Source organism: Taeniopygia guttata, chromosome 7, assembly GCF_048771995.1.
Source record: "Taeniopygia guttata chromosome 7, bTaeGut7.mat, whole genome shotgun sequence".
Taxonomy (NCBI): domain Eukaryota; kingdom Metazoa; phylum Chordata; class Aves; order Passeriformes; family Estrildidae; genus Taeniopygia; species Taeniopygia guttata.
Genome location: NC_133032.1, coordinates 38,999,408 through 39,020,823, shown reverse-complemented (window position 1 = coordinate 39,020,823; position 21,416 = coordinate 38,999,408). Strand labels below are relative to the sequence as shown.

Below are 21,416 nucleotides of genomic sequence, written 5' to 3'. Positions count from 1 at the left end.
GCTTACATTAAGAATGTACTGAAGAGTTTGGTTGAGTTGGAAATGAAATATTTTCAGAGAACATGTTTTTATTGCCTAAAACAGTTCAGTGAATAGTGAAATACAAAATTGTCAAAGAAGCAGAAAGAGGTTTGACAAACCTTGTGCTTTTTACTGCTGCTAAAAGATTTAGCTGTGGTTGGCTGTAGGCAGAGCTGACTTGGCATTCTTGTGGGACAGATTTCTATGTACAGGGACTTCTGCCTGGTGGCTGTTTGGTCTTGTGCACTTTTTCTTTCTAAGATGCATCAAGGCTCCCAGCCTAGAGTCTGCAATGAAGTTTGAGCAAAGCTTTGAGGCAGGATATTGGAATTTAGGCTTAGATGGACTTTTATAGTATTGGAGAGGTTTGTAGATATAACTGCATTAAAGCAGAAATAAATATAACTAGCAGTGCTTTTATAATTTTGGTTGATAAGTTACTGAAGATAAAATGCAGATTTATATGAGTCTTGTCCTTTTCCAGAACCATCTTAGCATTCACTTTCAGTGTTTTAGTGAGGTCATAATGTTGAATAACAGAAAAGAATGCCTGTGAAAGGCTGAGATCAAATACAAACATATGACATCATTGTGGAAGAGAGGAACTGGTTGGCTAGAAGGAATAAGGACTTGGTTCATCAAATACAGTCACCCTAAATTTACAGAAAGTGGCAAGTAAATTTTTTTTGCATCAGTTCTGTTCTTGAGATGTGTTCTCTTGATTTCTTGTAAAAGGAGATGAAGCTCAGGTTAATGTGTGTGAAGTTTTGGTCGAATGCTGACACTAAATCAGAAACGTGTCAGTAGAAAGAAGATATTAACAATTTTCCAAATGAACAAATAAATAAATAACCCAGAGGGGTAGTTCTGCTGCTGCTAATCTTTCTAGTATCCATAGTTATTTTTCAAAAAGGACAGCATGTCTTGTGTTAGAAGCTTGTCATTTTAAGCTGGCCAGATGGACCCAGATTAGGATGATGGTTTCCCAAATGTGTAATACAGGAGAATGACGCTGATGTGGCAGCTGCTCAGGGAACAGTAATAAAAGGTTTTAATAGAGGGAAGTGGCTGTGATGGATCCAATCTTCTTAGAGCTTTTGAGTACTCCCAATTTTCCATCAGTGATATTTTTGCCTTCATTATATAGTGTAGATGAGAGTCACTGTAGTACTCCCTTCCCAAGTTTATCAGTAGAAGCAGTGCTCAGATGATCAGAAACCAAAAAAAAAGCAGGCAGGAGTAAGACTTGAGTGCCTATAGCAGAGGGCTGGATGCAGAGTGTCAGCTCACTGCAAAGTACACTGTAAACTGTCTTCAGTTGCAGTCTCACCTTATTATTGACTGACATGAATAGCTCTCTGTCAGAGTATTCCCCTGTACATTTCTTCTGCTGGTCTTCCTTCCCACCTTCCTGTTGCATTGTGCCATCCTTGGAATTTGTAGGGATAAACTAGGGTTTCATCTCACTAGAACAGTGAGGAAATAACTGCACAAATGAATAATTTTTTCTGCTCTACTATTTGTTGTGTTGCTGCTTGCTGTGGGACCAGGCAAACGTCAAAGGTGTGACAAAGAGATGAAATTTTGGCACAGTATGGCTGGGTTTGAGGGAGAGGATTCATGGGGAGCCTCGCTGGACATGACCTTTCCTCTCTGGTGTGACTCAGCTGTTGATTCAGATCAGCTGAAACACCTCAGGTGTATTGCTTTTATTTCTATGTCAGACCCAATACATGCTTAGTTGAAAGCAAGGGGTTTGACACATACAAGACATTTTTTCCTTTGTTGTGTAACTTATTGCATCTGAAATATTCCATGTGATCCATGATGTGAGTACTTGATACATGCTGCTCAGCAAGAGTTGAGCCACTGCTGCCCGAACAACTGACCTGGTTTCACAGGTATTACTGCAGAGGGGGCTAAAAGGACCTAGGCAGTCTCCAAATGAAGGAAAGAACACCTCAAGGCCTGATCTTACATTTGGATTGAGGGACTCATGTTTTGAAAAGCACAAAGCAAAGAATAGATGAGCTATGTCACAGCTTACAGATTCATTAAGGAAATAGAATTTTATTTACTAAATGGTATGAGGCACATGAAATCTCTCCTAAAGTGAAAGAGAAACTGGAGGAATTTCTGTCTAATTACATTTTTAGGGAGGTGTACCTCTTCTTGAAAAACAATAGATATTTTTGAAAGTGTTTTAGATTACATCCACAATGTTGGTATTCTCAAAACATGTATTTGTTCTTCAACAGGTATAAAAAATACATAAAAAATAAAAATGGGTGAACTGGACCATGGAACATTGTTTTCATCTCATAGGATTGGTGGTGGAGGTAGGTATGCTATCATGTTTAAGTTTAATTTCTTTCTCAACTGTTTATGAAGCACTCTGCAATTAATAGCCTCATATAGAAGCTATTATAGCACCCTGGTTGTGGTTTGAGTTGGAAGGGACCCTAAAGCCCACCCAGTGCCACCCTGCCATGGCAGGGACACCTCCCACTGGCCCAGGCTGCTCCAGCCCCAGTGTCCAACCTGGTCTGGGGCACTGCCAGGGATCCAGTACAGCCACAGCAGCTCTGGGCACCTGTGCCAGGGCCTGCCCAGCCTGCCAGGGAACAATTCCTTCTTTAGTTTCTGTCTGTATCCACCCTCCTTTTGCAGCTGTTGCCCCTCATGCTGTTACTTGCAAACCCTGGTAAAGAGCCTTTCCCATATAAGCCCCCTTTACATATCAAGAGGCTGCAATAAAGTTTCCCTGGAGTCTCCTCTAGCCAAACATCCCCACCTCTCTCAGCCTGTCTTCACAAGAGAAATGTTCCAGCCCATTTTCATGGTCTCTGGCCAGGTTTCTGTCCCCCTGTGCCAGGGTCCTGGAGCTGGGCGTTGATCTCTGCAGGTCCAAGTGCAGAGCCGAGGGGCAGAACCCCTCCCCTAGCACCATTCATCAAATGAATGAATAACTAAATTCCACGCTGCCTCTCCTGCAGGCCAGGCCCAGGCTGGCTTGCTGGGCTCCAGGGGCAGCTTGCCAGTTCATGGCCAGTATTTTTGCCCGCAGGATCCCCAGGCTGCTCTCCCCAGGGCTACTCCCATCCATTCAGTGCCCAGTGTCTGCCTGTCCTGGGGCACTGCCTGGCAGGAGGGCTTGGTGAAACCCTTCCCCAGTGAGGCATGTCTGGAGATGTGTTGTCAGGCTTTGTGTAGGCATGCAGCAAATGAAAATCCTGGGGGAGGCCTGAAGGAGGATCGTGGGATGGCTCTGCAGGATTTATTTTACCTTCTACCCGTCTGTAAAACCACATATCAGGCACAGCACTTCCAGCCACGGGGCTTAGTAGGGAATGTGGAAACATAACGGCCAATTTCAGTCCTAAACAAAACTAAAGCAGGGGTTGTAAGGGAATGCCCGTTCCTTATCCCTGTAAGCCTCCCAGCTTATGTGGAATGACTGAGTATCTATGCATGAAGGCTTCACATTGCCAGGGCAAAAGTTCAGGTAGCTCATTTACAATTGTAATTGTACCTCAATTTTATACCTTCAAAAAAAAAACCTACTCCTGTTGCTCAACCGTAGGTTACAATAAACATTGATGCAGTTTTCCAATCAGTGCAAGAAGGATGCATTTATTGAAACTTAAATATTTCTGTATTAGAAGTTACTACAATGCCTGTAAACACAGTTTATAATTAATTGATAACATGTAAATGAAAGACTTGTCAAATTAGCTTTTTGTAAACAGACAACTGGTTACTGTTTCTTATATAATTTTTACTGGTTTATGTTTGTTTCAAATTGTCATTCACCAATTAACTATATTGATACGAAAACTTCTAGTGTTGAAAACACTGGTTCTGATTTCTATCTAAAGAGCTTTCATTTTATGCCTAATTATTTCTCAAGAATTTGAAATGCCCTTATGTATTTTATATGATAACTAGACAATTTGGTGGTTCCTGCCAGAAATGCTTTTTGCAGCCAGAAGTACAAACCTGTTGACTACAAACATCTGTATGACCTTGCTGCGGAGGCAAAAATGGCCTCTGCACAAATTCAGTTAAAGGTATGATTTTTGTTTTATTTGTCATGTGAATGCTTTTGAAATTCAGTGACCATATTTCTTTCAGTAAGAAAGGGTAAATATGAAAGTTTATCATAGCTATACTGTGATTTGGATGTGTTAATGTCAATGTGGGGACTTCTGTCAGATCAGTGATGCAAAGTAAGTGTGGATTCTACTTCCTCAAAAGACAGGAAACATTTGTATTTTCCTGCCTTGAGGAAATTCACCCAAATTTACTACATAATCCTGGAGGCAATGAAAAATTCATGGGATTAAGTGAGAAGGGAAGACTGATCCAGAAAAAAAAAAAAAAAGCCAAACAAAAATATATGAAGTGAGGATTTCCAAAAGTCAAGCAGAGGGAGATCTTAAAAAGATTAAAAATGTTTATTAGCCATAAAATGTAAATGTAGGGCTGACAGAAAGGTATAGATTGGTGCAGAATGTCTCAAGGGGTAAAGACAAGAGGAGCCTTATTTAATCCTAGAGAAGGGTGAATGAGAGAACACATTACATACTTCCTTTATAATATTGCTTCTTTAGTGCATGTAGGCATCATGTATCAAACATTCTGGCAGATATTGCTTCATGGATTGGCAATACCAAATTCTACTGAAGTAATTCAAGCTTTATTTTTTCATCTTTCTTTTGTTTTTTCACCTTCTCAAGTGTTTTCCAACTGAGTAGGTAGTAAAATATATATGATGGAAGTACCAGAGAGGCTAGTATGTGTTCCACCTACTACTTTTTGTTGCTGATTCAAGCCATTCAGATTTTGAAGAGATGAGTTACTCTTCCTTTGAGGTAGAACCAAAGAAACAAATGGCAAATCAGCTGCTGACTACTTAAGAAATAAAAAGACAGTGCAACAGGGAAAAAAGAAAAAAGATAATATTGGAGCAGTTATACATAAATGGCAATGCTGTTGCTATAAAATAATTTCAAAAGCATGTTGAACTTTACATACAAAAGTACTTCAACATTTGTTTCACTTAGTTTTAGAATTGGTTTGAAGATTTTCAGATTGCTTTAAATACTATATTCTTTTCATATTGTAACAAAAGAAAGAAGTAACAGCAACATGTTTCATGAAATAGAAGAAGCTATAAGTAACTTTTAAAATGTGAAAATATGTAAGCAATAAAAGTGAGACATTATCTTTGATTCAAAAGTATTGTAGCATAGTGATGGAAAGCGTGGAACACGTGTGTTCAAACCCAGCACAGGCCCACAGGCAGCTCCTGTAAACACCTCGTATCCCAGGCCCAGGCACACAATATCTCCAGAGCCCCTTCTGCAGCTTCTCACCCCAGTAACAGCCCCAAGGCAGGTTTGGTGCCAAGCAGGAAGGATCAGCCAGGAGCCAGATATACTCACCCCGAGGTACTGGGCTTGGCTTCATCTGACGTGTGTTTCTGGTATCTGAAGCAGGATTTTGACTCTGTTGGTGGGTGGCTGAGGGACTGCAATTGCAGAATTTCTTTGTCTGTGTGCGAGTGCTGCAAAGAGCAATTCTGCACCTTCTCCTGCTCGTGTCCCCAGCCCAGCTGGGCAGGAGTGGGAACATGCTGGGGGACACCTTTGTGTCTCTGGGAGCGTTTGCTCTGTGCCCTTGTGTGTGTGAATGCAGAGGGGTCATGGTGGGTTTGTGCAGCTTTGCCCTGGGCAGGAAAGTTGCAGGTTGTTTCCACCTGAGCCAAGTGGAATCCCAGCAGTTTTGACCTGAAACATCATTCCTTTGCTGAACTAGATGTGGAGTGAGATCTTTAGTCTCCCTTTTATGAACTAAGACAAGACTTTCCAATGTATTTTTCTTGCCTTGCTGCCATTTTGCCATAGGACAATGTATCTGTGTGAGGAAGAAGCTGGGGAGGGGGAGAAAGGGTCAGTGCAGGAGCTGTGGGAGTGCTGGGCTGCAGACTGGTGTTCTGGAGGAGAGGGATGGCAAGGGAGCACCAAGAAAGAGGGGAAAGGAGCTTTGTCCTCAGCATGCACCGAGAGGCCAGAGAGAGTCACAGTGGCAGGAGGGTGAGAGGAAAGCACTTCTCACAGGCTGAGATTCTTCTGAGCCTTTTTCCTTCATTGTTGGCTGGCCAGAGTCATCTGGTTCCACTTCAGCAGCCTTCCCCTGGCAGGATTTCCTCTGGCTTAAGCAGGAACTCCATCTGTTTCAAAAGCAGGTACTCCTATTTTATCCAAAGTGTGAAGTAATGCTTTTGTGAAGTCCTCAGTTTGAGAGCCTCTCTAATTGGATAGATTTTGTAAAAAGCCTCTTTTTTAGTAATACATTTTTGAAATTCTTTTTCTTGACATACTTTCAGTCTTTCATCTTCCCACCTGTAAGAAGGTATGTTTTTTGTTCTCCTGCTTATCTTTGCTCAACTTTACCTCCCAGGACATAGGGATGGAATAGGAAAGAAGAAAATGAACTGATTTTTTTTCCCCTTCTGCTCTCATGAATTGTGATTTGAAATGCAATAAACTTATTTAATGAAAATTGGTTACATTTGACCCCATTGTTCTTTAGAAAAACACAGTTTTTGGAAAAGCTATTAGGCTCATCATTCTGCATTTAAAAGTTTCCATGTGAAGGCATTTGATAAAGCTCTTGAATATGTTCAAAACACAACTTTAATTTTCCCTGCAGATTAAAAAAGCAGAGCAAGTTTCAAAAATTAGCAAAGAGCAAACGCTGCTGAAACAGCATCGTCAGATGTGGTGGCAAGAGTTTAAAAAGCTGAGTGAGAGCAGGTAAGGACTGAGGAATCTGAATGAGTGTTTACTAAAGAGACCAGCAGACAGAGGTTTTGGCCTGGCATACTTAATTCAAGGGACAGTGAGAAAATAAGATTATAATACCTGATCTGAAGGTATTTTTTTGTGGGGAATGAAGGTTTGTGATCCACATGGAGAGGGGTCTGTGACATGAAGCACTCACCTGAGGGAGGGAACATTGCTCTCAGAGCTGTTCAGTTGATCTGCAGCATCTGAAGACTGTGTCTCTGTAAGAATATCAAAGTTTTCAGATCCTTTAGAGTCTGTCCCTAGGCTGTGTGTTGAGGTCACACAACAGGGGACATTAACAATGCTCTTGTCCATTACCCGGTGTACTCAACAAGAGCATTTCTGGCTTCTTTGCCATCTGTGTCCAAGTCCTTCACTTCATACCTTCCCAGGGAAAGAATCCCCCTTTTTATATAATTATTGGCGTATTTGAGACTCATCATTCTTGCAAATATAATGAATAAGAAATTAAATCTGTAAAATGCATGTTCATTTCCTTCAGGCAAAAAGCAGAAGAAGAAATGAAGACTTTTCTTGATGAAGACAGCCATAAGAGCAACTTTTTTTTTGATTTGAGGGACTTGGGTAAGAATGTTTTATTAATTTCTTTTTTTTTTTTTTAGTAGTCAACGTTATCTTGATTGTTTGTTTGAGTTTTTTTAATCCCTTCCTTGAAAGGTTTAGGTTTACAGAGCACAGTGCTGTGTAACATTTTTGTGTGTTTGAGAAAGCTTTATGTTCTTACAGAGCAGAAATTGTCCAAGGAGTGGGACACTTATCAAACAAATGCTTTAGTTCCTGTCTGGCAGCTGAAGGAGGATTTGAAACTCGAGCTGTCTAAAATGCAGCGTTACCTCTTAAAAGAATCTTGTCAAAAACCCAAGATCAATTCAGCTGAGATGTTACAGCAGGTTGGTATTTTAACTTTGTTTTTACAATTTACTATCACCATATTTTTAGCTTTTTTTTTTTTTTTGTTGAACTTTGAGACTATAACTTACATGCAGAGTGTGCCATAAACCCCCTTCCTTACCATGGTGTAAATCTGCTCACCAAAATCTGTAAAAGCGTAGCAGTGTAGGGCTGGAAATCTGACTCTGTTTCTAAATAAGAGTTTTCATATTGTAGCAAGAAGAAGAGTAACAGTAACATGTTTCATGAAATAGATCAAATTTATGAAGAAGCAACAGAAGGCAATTTTGGAAGGTCTCATCCTTGAGAGTCTGGCTTTGGAAAGAGAGCTCGAAGAGTGCAAAGAAAATGTAAGCTTTTCCTTGTAAGTTCAGGTAGAAGTTCATTGAGGGGGTAAAAATGACGCAGAGTAGTGTCCTGAGCAGCATTTCTTCATTGCAGGCATTAGTGCACTCTTCTGAAGAGAAAAACGGGCTTTTCCTTGAAGTTCCTCCCGAGCTGCTGGCTCTGGAATGCCCTTACCCTGACCTGAAGACCTTGGTGATGGAGGAGTACCAGGAGCTCGCCAGTGGCTACTGGGCGAAACTCCAGGAGGTGGATCAGCAGCTGGAAGCTTTAGCTAGGTACTGCCATGGCTGTGTACATCCTTTGCAGGGATGAACCGTGACCTGAGGTGTGGTTTGGAAGCTGAGGGTGCTGTGGTTGGCTGTGCCACTCGGTCTGGCTCTGCTCTGTGCAAGCAGTGGAGGCACTGCCCAGCCCTGGCTTGGACAGTTGGTGTTCTAACGGCTGGGAGTGAGGAGAGAGGCCAGGCCTTGCAAGAGTTATCAGAAATAACAAGCAACAGGTTTGGTGGATTAAGGAACCAACAGTCTGATGTGCATCAAATGTCCTTTTCTTATGCTCTTGCAGGAATGGAAATTACTCCTTCTGTATGGTAATTACACTAGCAAGATTATGACAGAAAAGTACAGTATTTTTCCAAGACACACCTCCAGTGCTTTTATCTACCAAGCAGATAAAAAGGTCCAATCTTTTCACAAATTTTGGATCACTGCAGTAATTGTCATCACAAACAAATATAAAAGATGTATATAGCTCTGATTCAGATAACCAGAAGGAGAGATTTTTCTGTAAATGAAAGTGTTTATTGAAAGAGCAGTATTCATAATCTAGAAATGTAATAAACCTGTATATTAATAATATAATGCTTAGCCTTTCTGCTGAGGCTAGAATCCAGGAGATACTGAGTTGTAGACATTGCATGATCTTTGACTTGTTTTTTCCATCTCCTGATATTCCTTTGGATGGCTCCAGTCTGTCAAAAGACTAAGAAGAGGAAAGCCAGTGGAATGGTTTGAAGCCTGGGCAGGAGAAACTGGGGAGAACAGGAAGGTCCCTGAATTTCTTTGGTAAAACAATCACATATTGCTTCCAAATCTGTTTTCTGTGTTCACATATAGTGCAGTGTTTGTTCTGTCCCTGATGCTAAAGATGCTGGCTGCCATAGGAAGGGATGTTGTGACCTACTGTATGTTCTTCTTGTGTTACCTGAAACATATATGTTATTACTGGAGCATCCTAGGTGTTAGAACGTGATACTTATTGAAAATTATTTAGATTTATCCCACCAAATTATTTTGATTTATGAAGCCACAAATGGCTTTTAGCAGTTCTTTTGCTGCTCTCTCTGATATTTTGTTAGTTTCTCTTACAGAATAAGTTTTAACAACTTTAATGAGAAAATCTGTGACAAATGCTAAATCACTAAATAGGTACAAAGTCTTTCTAGTGGTTTTAATCAAAATTGTGTCAAAGTTTATTATCAACACAATTTTGGTGAAAATTCATAAATGAAAATCCTTTACTCGCACAGCATGTATGCTACTAAATAATAGATGTGGATATAGACAAAAATTTCTGAAAATGGTTGAAAACTCTGCTGTAGTATTTTCAATGATCATAGGCCAGGTACAAGTTTAGGTCTGGAACTAGCTAATTTTGCACCAATAATTAAATAATACAGGACTTAAAGATAAAATGCCATATTTTCAATGGAAAGAAAATCAGCTGTAGCCTGAACACATGTGCAGTGGCACTTTGAAGGAAGGAGGGTGTGATCTCTAGATGGGAAAAATGCAGCGGATGCAGCTGGAGGACATGCTGGTGCAGGAATCTGCTGGGGCTGTAAGAGGCTGTAGGGCATAGACCCAGTTTGGGCCAGTGTGCCAGTCCTGAGAACTGGAAATGGAGAGAATCATAAATGAGCCACCAGCCAGCATCTCAGGCATTTGATTTAAAACTAGACCTTGGGGACTTTTGTTTGCCTTCTGGTCACCAAATATTTAATGTATTGCTGATTTATGTTCCAATTATTTTATCCACAACAGGATTAAAAATGAGTTTTCAATTTAAAAAAAAAAGAAAGACTTTGTTCTTATAGCAGTGGTTGCTTCCAAGGTATGGGTTTGTAAAACTCAACTCACTTTTTACATTTATATTTGCTAATTTGCATGGAGATATCCTATGACTTTGCAAAGATGCAGCCTTGTGATTGAAGTATTCTATAATTCATCATGCTAACTGTGATCCAACTGGCACAGATAATGCTGTCAGAAATGGAGTGATAGGTCCTTGACCTTGGTGTGTATCCCCTGTGCTCTACTGGTTCATACAACCTTAACAAAGCCTTTGAGTTACTGTCATTGCTCTGTGCCCAGGGAGACCACACATCCTCCTGCAATACATTTTTTTCTAATTTTTGCCATTTGAGAAGTTGCTCAGTAGCACATGATTCTATGATAACACAATAACTTGATCACTTGGCCACTTCCTGTCTCATCATATGTTGATTGTACAGTAGAGAAACTTTCAGGTAATGCTGCTCTGGCATTGCACATACCATTTTTTAACGGTTCAGAGTGTTTGGAACAGAGAATTTGGAAAATATGCATAAAATGTTCAAAAAAGAAACTTTAGAATAAGATAATGTTCTGATCTAGTCTATTCTGTGTGATTTTCATTCACACTAGAAAGCACATTGCAGTAGTTGTTGCTTTTAGCAAGGGAAGAAGAGCTTGGGTTTGTTTGCAAGCCTTATACAGGATTACAATATTTTATAATCTAATCTAGTTTTTTTTGATGTTGCTGAAACACAAATTTTTGTATTTGGGAAATACCTAGGTCATGAGCTCTATCCCACAAATTGTGGGCTTGGAGTGATGTGTGTTTGAATGATTTTCTAAGCACTATTATATTTTTCCCACAATTTCCAAGGATGTCTGAATTATTTAAATCGCTGAAGGATGAATGGAGTATTGCAGACTCAGCACTGCGTCCTCTGCAGGGTCCTTTCAAAGGAATGGGAGAGGAGGACAAAGTCGAGCGAGTTCAGCTCCTCTCCCAGGCCCTTCCTGGCTGTTTCTGGTGCAGCAATGGGCCGTGCTCTCCGAAACAGCAGGGCCTTGGCACCTCGCTTGATGGCACCCTGTGTGTGTGGTGGCACGGTGGCACTCTGTCGTGGTGGCACTGTGCGTGCCTGCAGATGGACGCGGCAGTGGGGACCAGCACTCCCGAGGGATCTGCGGGATTCCAGCGGGGAGAGGATGCTTCCCCTGGAGCTGTTTGTATTCCTTGGAGTGTGGAAAGCCGGGGATTAGTGCTGGGCAAATCTGTTTCAAGGGAAGCAGCTGCCTCGGGGCTGTGCGTGTAAGACAATTGCTGCATTTCAGCTCTGAAACAAAATAAAGATTGTGCTGTGCTCTGGTACAATGCTGCATACAAGAAAACCAAGCTCTACATTTAAAATTTGGGTCAGGCGTTCAGCCTGGCAAATGTTTGTCAATATCTTGACAATGCAGAAACTTGATAATACCTTAAATATTCATGTCAAATGTGTTGGCACTTTTCAGACTTGTTCTAGATGAGATATTCTTGCTGGATATTTACAGAAGTGTGAGGTGACATCTCAGATTCACTAAGCAGGATATGTTGAAATTCTCCATGTGTTTGGTGGCTATGAATATGCTGGGCTGGGTCATGCTGGGGTTTGGGGTTTTTTGTTGGTTTTTTTTTGTTTGTTTTTTGGTTGTTTTTTTTTTCCCCACTGTTTTTCTATGAGCAGCTGACAAAATCTCAGCACAGCTGACAAATTTTGGCACAGCTGACAAACCAAGATATTGGCAGCCAGTTTGTCCCTACTTACAATAAACTACTTGTAGCTCTCTCTCCAGCTGATTGCTCCCCAAAGGATCTCCCACAAAAATTTCTCCTTGTTTCAGGCAGTGCAGAGATTGATGGTTAGCTGGCCATTGGAGGAATGTAAATCAGAGGGAGCTGACAGAGGTGGAGGGGCAGAGTGGGTGCAGTTGCAGAGGAGCTGCAGAGGAGCTGGCCATGGGCTGCAGCATCTCTGCTGGTCCCTGCTCTCGAGTTCCTGGGGAAATGCCCTGACCAAGGGGTGTCTTACCCTGCCTCACTCCTCTCTGTAGGCAGAAGGCCTCTGTTTGTTCACCAACCCGCAGGGCAGAAATGTCCAAGGTAAAATGTTACAAAACAGAATCTCAGCTCTTAGAACTGTCTCCCTGCTGTCACTAAAGTGGCATGTTCAGGTGTCACCATACTGAGGTGTGTCAGGACTCACAGAGGAGGATTATTGATTTATTTAATATAGATCATAGAGTCTATTTTAATGTTAATTACTTGTGAGTTTCTCACAAAAATCCCCTTTTTGAAGCACTTGTTCTTTCTGCCTGCCTAAGGATGAGGTTGTTCCAACACCTTACTGGATGCAGAGCTATGGAATACTGAGGCAGTGCTGCTGGCCTGGGGAGTCCAGGAACTGCAGCAGCTGGAGGCAGCAGGAATTTGGGGGGTTGGTAGAGTCTCATTATTGCCGCCTTTAATTATCCCTGGGCTCTTAGTCACTTCTGAAACCAGGTCACTGGGCTAGAGAGACCTTTGGTCTGACTCAGTGTTGCTGCTTGGATGTTAATGCTGACAATGACAGCCTGACATTAATCCCTTCAGGGCCAAGAGTTCAGATTGAGGCTACAAATCTGCATCCCAGCCTGTGGTATTCCTTCAGATAGATGTTACTTCTTGCTGCTTCATTTTCTGAGACAGATGCATGCAAACTGATTACTACAGCTCCTACTCTAAAAAATGGTGACTCTTATGCCTTGATGATGGGTTTATGGCTGTTAGGAGTTTGGTAAACTAGATCCTCATTTAGCTGTGTGCAAGGATTGTCACTTTATTCATTCCCTTTTGATTATTTTAGTGCTCTTTGGTAGAGTCTGATAATCTTGTTTTTTTTTCACACTGTATTTTCCCTGTGGGGTCACTGATTATCCAATTATGTGGCACGTTTGAGAAACACAGTGACATTCCCCAGTAAAGGCCAGATTAGAAACAGGACAATTCACTCAAATGATGACATGGGAAGTGTCATATCAGCAGAGCAATGTATGTTTTCTTTATTTTGTTAATCTGATTTTGTCACCTCTAACCCAACATCTGGTGTACAGCATCAGGACTGTGAGCCCACTCGAGGCTGGACTGTCCAGAACCAAACTCCTCCTTTTCAATGGTTAAGTTTTACTGGGATGGATTGTTTTGTATTCCTATAGGAACAGTGACTGGAAGGAAGAAGATCAGTGGGTTTTCCAGACTGTTATCAATCAGTACCCAAGTGATCTTCAGAGGAGGAGGACTTTGTACTTGGATATGCTGCAGAGGTATCTTCCCCACAAATCCAGGCAGGAGCTGGTCAGTGCTGGTTTACCTATTCATTCGAATATACAAATTCTTAAACTATGTAGTGAACAGTTTTATTAAAGAATGTATGCTTATTGAAGTTTTTTCATCTTAAAATTTCTTAATTATAAATTTTATTCTGCACAGTAAAGAAGAAACATCCCTGTTTTTAAAATGCAGGAATTATAAAACCTATCATCTCTTCAAAACAACTCCTGGGCAGATTTTTTAGTTCCACATAGTCTTACAGCCAAACTCACAAAAATAATTTGTTAGCATTGCTTCTGCTGTACAATTTTATAGCTGTGTTATGCCACTTTGCTTCTCTTGGTGTTTTCATTTTTCCTGAGGATGTACAGCCTTGTTGCACTGTCTTGGAATAGTTATTTTAATTGTTCTTTGGCACATATATAGCACGAAGAGTAAAAAGTAATCTCTCACTCTAAGGGAGAGGCTATTTTTATATACATAATGCTTTCAAATTGATTGCTGATTCCTCTTGCACTCCACAGTGAATAAGCACATAGCAGCTAATTGAGAAACCCATTTCAAGGCCAGAACACTTCAGGATGTCATAAGCAAAGTAGGAGGCTTTTCTTATCTGTCTGTATTTTTAGACCACCTACTTCCCTGTGTTTGAGGAGTGTCTAGTGCAAAGGAATGACAGTGAAGTGATACTGCTAATTATCCAGAGTTTCACTAAAAATAAAGTCCTTGTGGATTTCAGAAATTTTGCCCTGGACTGAATAAGGCTGAGAAGCCATGTGCTTTGGACAATGCAGGTGTGTTTTAAGCATAGCCACTATTACTGGGTCTCCTTACACCTTGGAAGGTTCATTTAAAATTTAAAACCACTCAATTTAAAAATCCTAATTCCACCAAGCGGATGTGTCTTGGTATATGTATTAGCATGATGACTATGGAAATGTTAAAACACTGCCAAGAATCTGTTCTTAGAATGTGTTTGTGTCACACTGGAACAGCAGCCTAGAGCCTTCCTCACCTCCTTGCCCCTGGTGCAGAGTGCTCAGGGGTCAGGTCAGGCACTCAGGGTCTGATCCCAGAGCGGATCCTTGGAGAGCTCTGTGTTGGGAGGAGCAAACTCCAGCTGCTGCCTTGCTCAGGAGTGTCTTGGCTTCAGGAGCCTGAGAGTCTGGGGCAGCAGCCCTGGCAGTGGCAGCTGCTGAGGCTGAGTGCTATGGTTTGGCCGTGGGGAAGCTCGACGTGCAGCTTCAGCCAGGAGCTGATAGGAATATCTCTGAGCCAGGCACCAGGTGAGTCAGCATTCCTGCTGCCTGCCAGAGGCCTGGAATTAGCATCTGGAATGGTCCCCTTGACACCTGAGAGCAGCCAGCCATCTCTAGAATCTCATTCATCCTATATATTTTGGGGATATAACACAGGTTCAAGACTCTACTGCCTCATTCTACGCAGCCTTACTTGATACTGCTTCCATCAAGGTCTTGAACCTTGAATATCCTTTTGAACCTCACTGAATTAGGCCAAAGCAAGTGGGTTTTGGATTAAACACTCCCCATTTTTGCTAGGTGGTGACACTGGTGGTGGCACTGTGATGCTTGGCAAACTAAGATTTTGTTTCCAAATTTCCTGGTAGGAAAGAAGTGAAGAGGATTCCCCCCTGTACTGCTTTTGTACAATTGCTGTTATTGGTGTCCTGTTTCTCTGCAGATCAGAATTTGCTAGGAAAAGCCTCATCTTGCTGGACGTGTGCTCAATATCTTTGGAGATATATTGAAGTACCTACTTAAATCTTATGTCCTTCAGGGCGGGGAGGGACCGTTGCATTTAATTTATTCCCATTGCAAAAGTGTAGCTGAACAGAGAGCAGTGCGCCAGGAGGATGCTGTGGTGGTGGAGGGTGTCACTGCCCGACACCCTCCAGTGTGACATCCCTGGCACCACCCCTGGCACCAATATTGGTGATACAAGAACTAAATCAATTACATGCCAGGTCTCCAAAAGTGTGTAGAATTTCAATTTTATTAAGAAATAGTTTTTAAGTCTTTCTGAAGTGCCTTCCTCTTTCAGGTTGTTCATGAGAAGGCTTGGAATCATTACCACTCCATCAGGAATCGGCGCAGAGTCTTGCTGTTAACCTGGGCTCAGGTTAGGAAAGCCTTTGTCCTCAGGGCCATGGCTACTGCTGCTGAAGCTGCTGCTGCTCATGAGGAAGAAGTGGTGCTGGCTGATTCCAGGCAAAAGCAACTGGAGATCTGTGCTGATCTGAAAGCAAAGGTATGTCTGGTTATAAATCCATCACCAAATCTGTATCTAACAGATACATTCAAAATGAAGATTTTTACATTAGCACTAATCTGTTTTCAGATTAATAATGGCTATCTGTCTGTCCTTCTAGTTTTTTAAGAATGCTCTTTAAGACCTGAAACAATGGATCCCATAACTTGTTTGGCCTTGTTATAGAAGGTTCACAGTATTCTGATTTACTGTGGTAAGAGGTGAAAAAAGATAAAAATACCTGTGTGGTTTTGGTTAATGAATAGAGTAAAGTGGGAGGAGGCTGGACACAAGAGGAAGATGTTGTGATGTTCATGCCTAAGGTGTTTGTAGGAGGAATACCATTTCTGGGCATGAGAGGCATGTTAAGATTTGTTTAAACTGCTCTCTGTGATTTTTGACTTGCACAGAAATGAACATCTGAGAGCATGCATGATGTGTTATTCTCACTTTACCAATATTATCTCTGCTGTGCCCTCACTTTTCAGTGAAATACTAAACACTTGATTTAGGTTTCCTACAAGAAGGAAAGCATGGTAAAACCTGTTCTGTCAGGCAGGATTTTGATGTTGATGCTAGTTTTTAGTTAGCAATAACACAAAAGCCTTTCTGTCTTGTGTTCTGGAGCAGTCTGGCGTAGGAAGGTTTAAATCTAAACACTTTAGGGTTAGAAACTGTCTGGGCATGACTAAGTGGGGAGCACCCTGCTCTGATTCCTGTGTCAGCCTTCCCTTGAGCCAGGGGCAGGAAGGAGTGGTTCTTTGGAGCTGAGGGGATGTTTAGTGATTTTTTACCTAGGCCTTCCTTTCTGGAATGCCTGTGTGTTTTTTACCTGCACAACCAGAGATGGAAGGGCCAATTATTCCAGAACTGTGAATTTAAGTCACTTTTCCCTGCTTTGTTTCTTATACTTTTCTTCCACACATGAAGTAACAAGCTGGTTTTGGAGTACTTTGTTGTCTCCATGTAAGATTTTATCACAGATGCACTGAACATTGTCTGAAAGGTTTTTGGATTCTGACCTCCTGTTTCCAGAAACTGTTTGAAACTTAAACCTCTTAGGCCTACATTTTTCAAGGGTGACTTCAAAGGGATCTTGGTTAAAATGTTGAATGTTTGAACAAAACCAACTCACCTGTTCCCCAGAAAAGAGGAACGAAAAAGGAACATTTCTTTCATTAAAGGAGGATATCATTGTGACCTTGTTTTGATCAGCTGAAAGGGCTGGAGGGCGGAAGCTGAGCTTGGGCACAGAGCTCACTCATTTTCAGAGAAATGATTCTCAGTGTATCCATGGGCTCTGTTTTGGTTTGATGGGGATATGCATTTGAAAACTTGTGACTTGTATTTCTACACTTCTGAACTTTACAACTACATAGTGTTGGACACAGCAAGCAGCTGCTGGCAGGTAAAAGTGAACTCAGTCCAGTACCAATTCACACAGGTAAAACCCATCCTGAGAGAGATCCATAAGATGGGTAAAAAGTGAGTCTCTCTCTGAGGGAAAAAGTGTGGAACTGGAAATCCGGGCTTAGGGCTGTTCTTCCAGCTTTTCTTTTTGGCCATTGATTGACTTAACATTTTGCATTTCAGGAAGTTTCGCATCAGGAAATCTTACTTGTCGCCCCTTCCAGAGGGGCAGTGTAGTTGCTATAATGATTTACCTGTAAGTAAACCCTGGGTATGCTCCTGAGGAGGTTGTATCTGACTGAGAGGGACAGAGATGTCCTTCGTTACAGCAGCAGGTTTCAGAGAGCCACAGCTTTTATGTTGACCCCATCTGTTAAAGGAAAGAGATGTAATATCTGACAGCTTGTGCCCTGGTTTAGTTACTGTAATAACCATGTGGTATCACCCAGCTTTTATACAGTTCTCTTCATCTGACAACAACAAACCAAAGGGGCAGCAGACTGACTAAGGAATACATGATTTAAAGCTGTTTCAAATGCACTAGAAGCACCTATGCCATTGGTGAGACTCTAGGCTTTGTGACTGACAGGGAGGGATAATTAAAAGGTAAAGCAGCAGAGAAGTTAAATTCATATTTATAGCAGTTTTTACTTGGGGAAAGGACCTTCAAATTTTAATTCCATGTTCCATCTTATGGAAGATCAATGTGTGTCCTTAACAAGAATCAGAGTCCCTAAGGAGGAACTTTGGAATGACTGAAGAAGCTCAGGTGAAATAAATCACAAGGACCGTATGGTAGCTATCAGAAGGAAATAAAATGTGAAATGGATAATGCTGAGGAGGTTGCACTGTACATTCTTAAAGAGTAAATGTGCCTGGTACATGTCTTTAACATCCCTGTTTGCCGTGGGAAAGCAAACAAAACAAACAGTGAGGGCTCACACTTTGAGTAACCAAGAGTCACTGAGATCTGGTGTGCTTTGAGCTGTGGGAATCTGATCCCCCCAGGGTTCTGGAGCAGACACTGTGTAAAACAAATTATATCTCTGTAAAATTCCTTTTTCTAAACAACACAGAGAAGCAAATTTTTCCACGTTTCAAGGCAGGTAAGGCACGCAGTGAGGAGTGATCTTTTCAGAGGATGAGGAGGTGCTGCCTCACAGCTGGGGTTTGAAGTACTTGCTGTACTACATCACAAATTCAGTTGAGGTGTCTGCGTGCATTCCAAACATTATTTTTCTATTGAATCTATCTTAAAATATTTGTAATCAGGTACTTTCCATCTTCAATGAAAATTCCTTTAAAAGAACACTTGAGGAAAGACCTACAGCAGCAGGCATTAGGGCGGGTGGATCCCTGTGTGTGCTGCTTAGGGGGTGCTTTTTCTTCCTCAGCACAAAGCTCTGTGTCTGCTTGCCTTTAAATCTCTTCTCTCCCTCATTCTGTGCTTCAGGAGTAATCGCCACTCCAATGCTAAAATCTCTTACAACTCATTGTGAATTTTGGGAGTGCAGCTCTTGCATTTCTTATCCTGGCAGAAACTAAGATAAATTAATTAAAAAAAAAAAAAAAAAAAAAAAAGCACTAGGCAGAATTAACAGGGGTATTGTAAATTGTATAAAGCATCTTGCTTTATACTGCTTTCCTTCTCCTTTCCTGTATTGTAAGAAAGGACGTGACGGTAAACTTAGGAAAAAAAATTTCCCTATTCAAGTCACTGGTTTAAATGCTGTGACTATCAGAGGAGATCAACATTGAAGTATCATAACTGAATGTTAAAAATTAGCCACAGAGGTATCAGATCCAGTGCTTTGACCATAATCTCATCATTTTGAAGGAAACTTTTTGAAAGGATAAATATTTGAATAGTAAGCTACTTAAAATAATTGTTTTATTTTTCAGAAGTGTTGTCTATTCACCACCGAGTTGACCTATTCATTTGTTGGACATAAAAGATACAAGGAAGTTGTAATAACCTAAATTTTAAATGTAGCCACTCATGTTTGTGGTGATCTGAAGAGCTGTAGATGCTACAGTATTTCTCCAAAATGTATGCAAGCAAGAGTGTAAGACTCTAACATTCATCAGAGATGAGCCAACTCTGACTCAGTAACAAGTTTTCAATACAGACCTAATAAACCTGGATTTAATAGACCTAGGTCAGCACAGCACTGACGTATTTTGTGTTTTGGGTCAGACAAAGCTCATGCCTGGTACGTGGGAAGCACTTGCAGAGGTTGTCTCTGCACATTTGCCTTGCTTGCCCTTCCACCAGTCTTTCCCCCCCTGTTTTCCTGTACCTGTGTTCCATCACATGGTGTTGTTATTTCTGATCTATCTGCTGTTGAAATCTCCTCCCACTGTGTTTCTGAAGTTTGTCTAGCTGCCCTGGGCAGGACTGGGTGCCCACAGAGCCCTGTGCTCCTGGGAAGCTGCCGAGGGCAGTTGGCCAAAGCACCGAGTGTGTTCCTTTGGATTCCTCCAAGGACACGCTTACAGCTTTGGGCCTGATCCACTGAGCTTAAATTGCAGCTTTTGGGAACAGGGACTGCAGGGTACTGCATGGGAGGAGACCAGGGGCTGATTTGAGTGCTCTGAGATCCATTGAAACAACCCACAGCACCCCAGAACCTCAGCTACTCAGAGGATCACGCAGGGGCTCAGTCTGAGATGTGACCTGCTCAGCTACCTGTCTGCTGGTGAGGTCTGGAGTATGTCTGAGACAAGCACTTCTCTCTCAAATCTAGCTGAAATTGTCTAGTGACACCTAAACTTGCTTGAGGATGGATAACTAGACAAGCAGATAGCTCCTGCTTCTTTTCTTAGAAAGTGGCACCTCAGGCAAGCAAAGCTGCACCAAAATTTTGCAGTTGTAAAGGATCAAAGGAGCTCTCATCCATATGATGGCAGATGGGTCTAGAAGAGAGAATTCTGAATCTAAAAGAAGCAATTAGATAAGTAGTTGTAAATAGAAATGCAGCCTATTTCAGGTTATGCATGTGTGAATATTTAAGCCTACATAATATTTACACATGTTAATAAAATGTTGACATTCCCATTGTCAAGAACAGAAAGATGTTCCCAATAATGCTGGATGAGGAAAGAGAGGAACTACAAGGACAAACTGTGAGAAATAAACTGTTCACACACTGCCTTGAGCGAAGCTGATGTGACATGCTGTCAGCCCCAGGGAACTGGCACTGCTCCTGTTCTGGATCCCAAGTTTTACCAGTGCTGATCCCAGCCCTCACTGAAATTGGTACATGTTGTTCCTCCTCAGGTCATGATTGGGGGCTGTGCTCAAGTGCTTTTCTTTCATATCCCTTTTTCAGATTTAAACACTTATATAACTGAAGACAATATTCTGTTAATGATCAAGACAGTTACTTTTAACCACTTTTCTGGTATTTATTTTTTTAACCTCTTAGAGGTAGCCTGTGGAGCACAAGATGCTCAAGAGTACCCATCAAAAATCTATTAGGGATGTGAACTTCCATTGTTTTTCTAACCACAGCCAGAATGAGATTATCTTCTGAGATTTGCAAATTTTTAAATCTATTATTTCTTATCCTATTTCCAGATGCTCTAATGCTACTCTAATTCTTCTTGTAGGTTTTGTGTAGGCCAGTCAGATGCAGAAATGGCTAGCTTTTAGCATTTATTGTTTGTCATTCAAGGCCCTGTGGAGTCGGGATGTGATTCCAGGTGCTGTTCAGAAGTTTTCAGGGTTGAGGAATCCCCAGTTTAGAGAGAAAGGGGCAGATTTTCAGAGCTGAAAGTTACTGGAGACTTCAGACCACCACCTGTTAATAGCACACGAGTTTGTTGACGCGTGGGTGTCTGTACCTGCTGATGTCAGAGCTTCACCTCTGACTGTCAGGACTCTGTCTGAAACACAGACAAGTTCTCTGCCAGGACAGGAGAGCTGGGCTGGGTTCCCAGGGAGGGGGAGCAGCCTTCTCTGCTGAGCAGCTGTTGGAGACAGCCCCTCCATGGGCAGCTGGCGTTTGTGGTTACTGCTCGGGCTGTGCGCGGGGTTTGAATGCTGCGAGTGTAACGGATCCCAGGGCTCAGAGCATGGAGCCACAGCAGCACAGACAGCAGCACATCTCTGGGCCTCTGCCATCAGCATCTGAACAGAACGTGGACAGCAGTGGCTCTGCTGGCTGTTGCTGCTTGATGGGGATACATGATATGGAGCCCCTG

At 41.8% G+C, this 21,416-nt stretch overlaps 1 protein-coding gene and 1 long non-coding RNA gene across 17 annotated transcripts in view; one reads left to right on the top strand and one right to left on the bottom strand.

Annotated features, from left to right (window-relative positions):
* CCDC148 (coiled-coil domain containing 148) overlaps nucleotides 1–21,416 on the top strand; it is a 44,696-nt gene that overhangs the window by 8,691 nt on the left and 14,589 nt on the right. For 10 of the 16 annotated variants that reach the window (XR_012056883.1, XM_030278220.4, XM_072931804.1 and 7 more), the window contains 9 exons: nucleotides 2,280–2,360; nucleotides 3,970–4,091; nucleotides 6,739–6,842; nucleotides 7,378–7,460; nucleotides 7,623–7,786; nucleotides 8,042–8,137; nucleotides 8,229–8,410; nucleotides 13,418–13,556; nucleotides 15,594–15,800. Coding sequence is in view for 15 of the 16 variants with exons in the window: in XM_030278220.4 (XP_030134080.4) it covers nucleotides 2,306–2,360; nucleotides 3,970–4,091; nucleotides 6,739–6,842; nucleotides 7,378–7,460; nucleotides 7,623–7,786; nucleotides 8,042–8,137; nucleotides 8,229–8,410; nucleotides 13,418–13,556; nucleotides 15,594–15,800 (1,152 nt within the window). In the remaining variant the exon portion in view is untranslated. The remainder of the gene's footprint in view (nucleotides 1–2,279; nucleotides 2,361–3,969; nucleotides 4,092–6,738; nucleotides 6,843–7,377; nucleotides 7,461–7,622; nucleotides 7,787–8,041; nucleotides 8,138–8,228; nucleotides 8,411–13,417; nucleotides 13,557–15,593; nucleotides 15,801–21,416) is intronic. The other 6 variants (XM_030278226.4, XM_072931808.1, XM_072931807.1 and 3 more) reach the window with 3 other exon arrangements.
* Nucleotides 15,520–20,031, bottom strand: LOC140684513 (uncharacterized). The gene is made up of 2 exons (XR_012056885.1): nucleotides 17,465–20,031; nucleotides 15,520–15,788 (listed from the first exon to the last, which is right to left on the bottom strand). It is a non-coding gene; the product is annotated as an uncharacterized lncRNA (long non-coding RNA).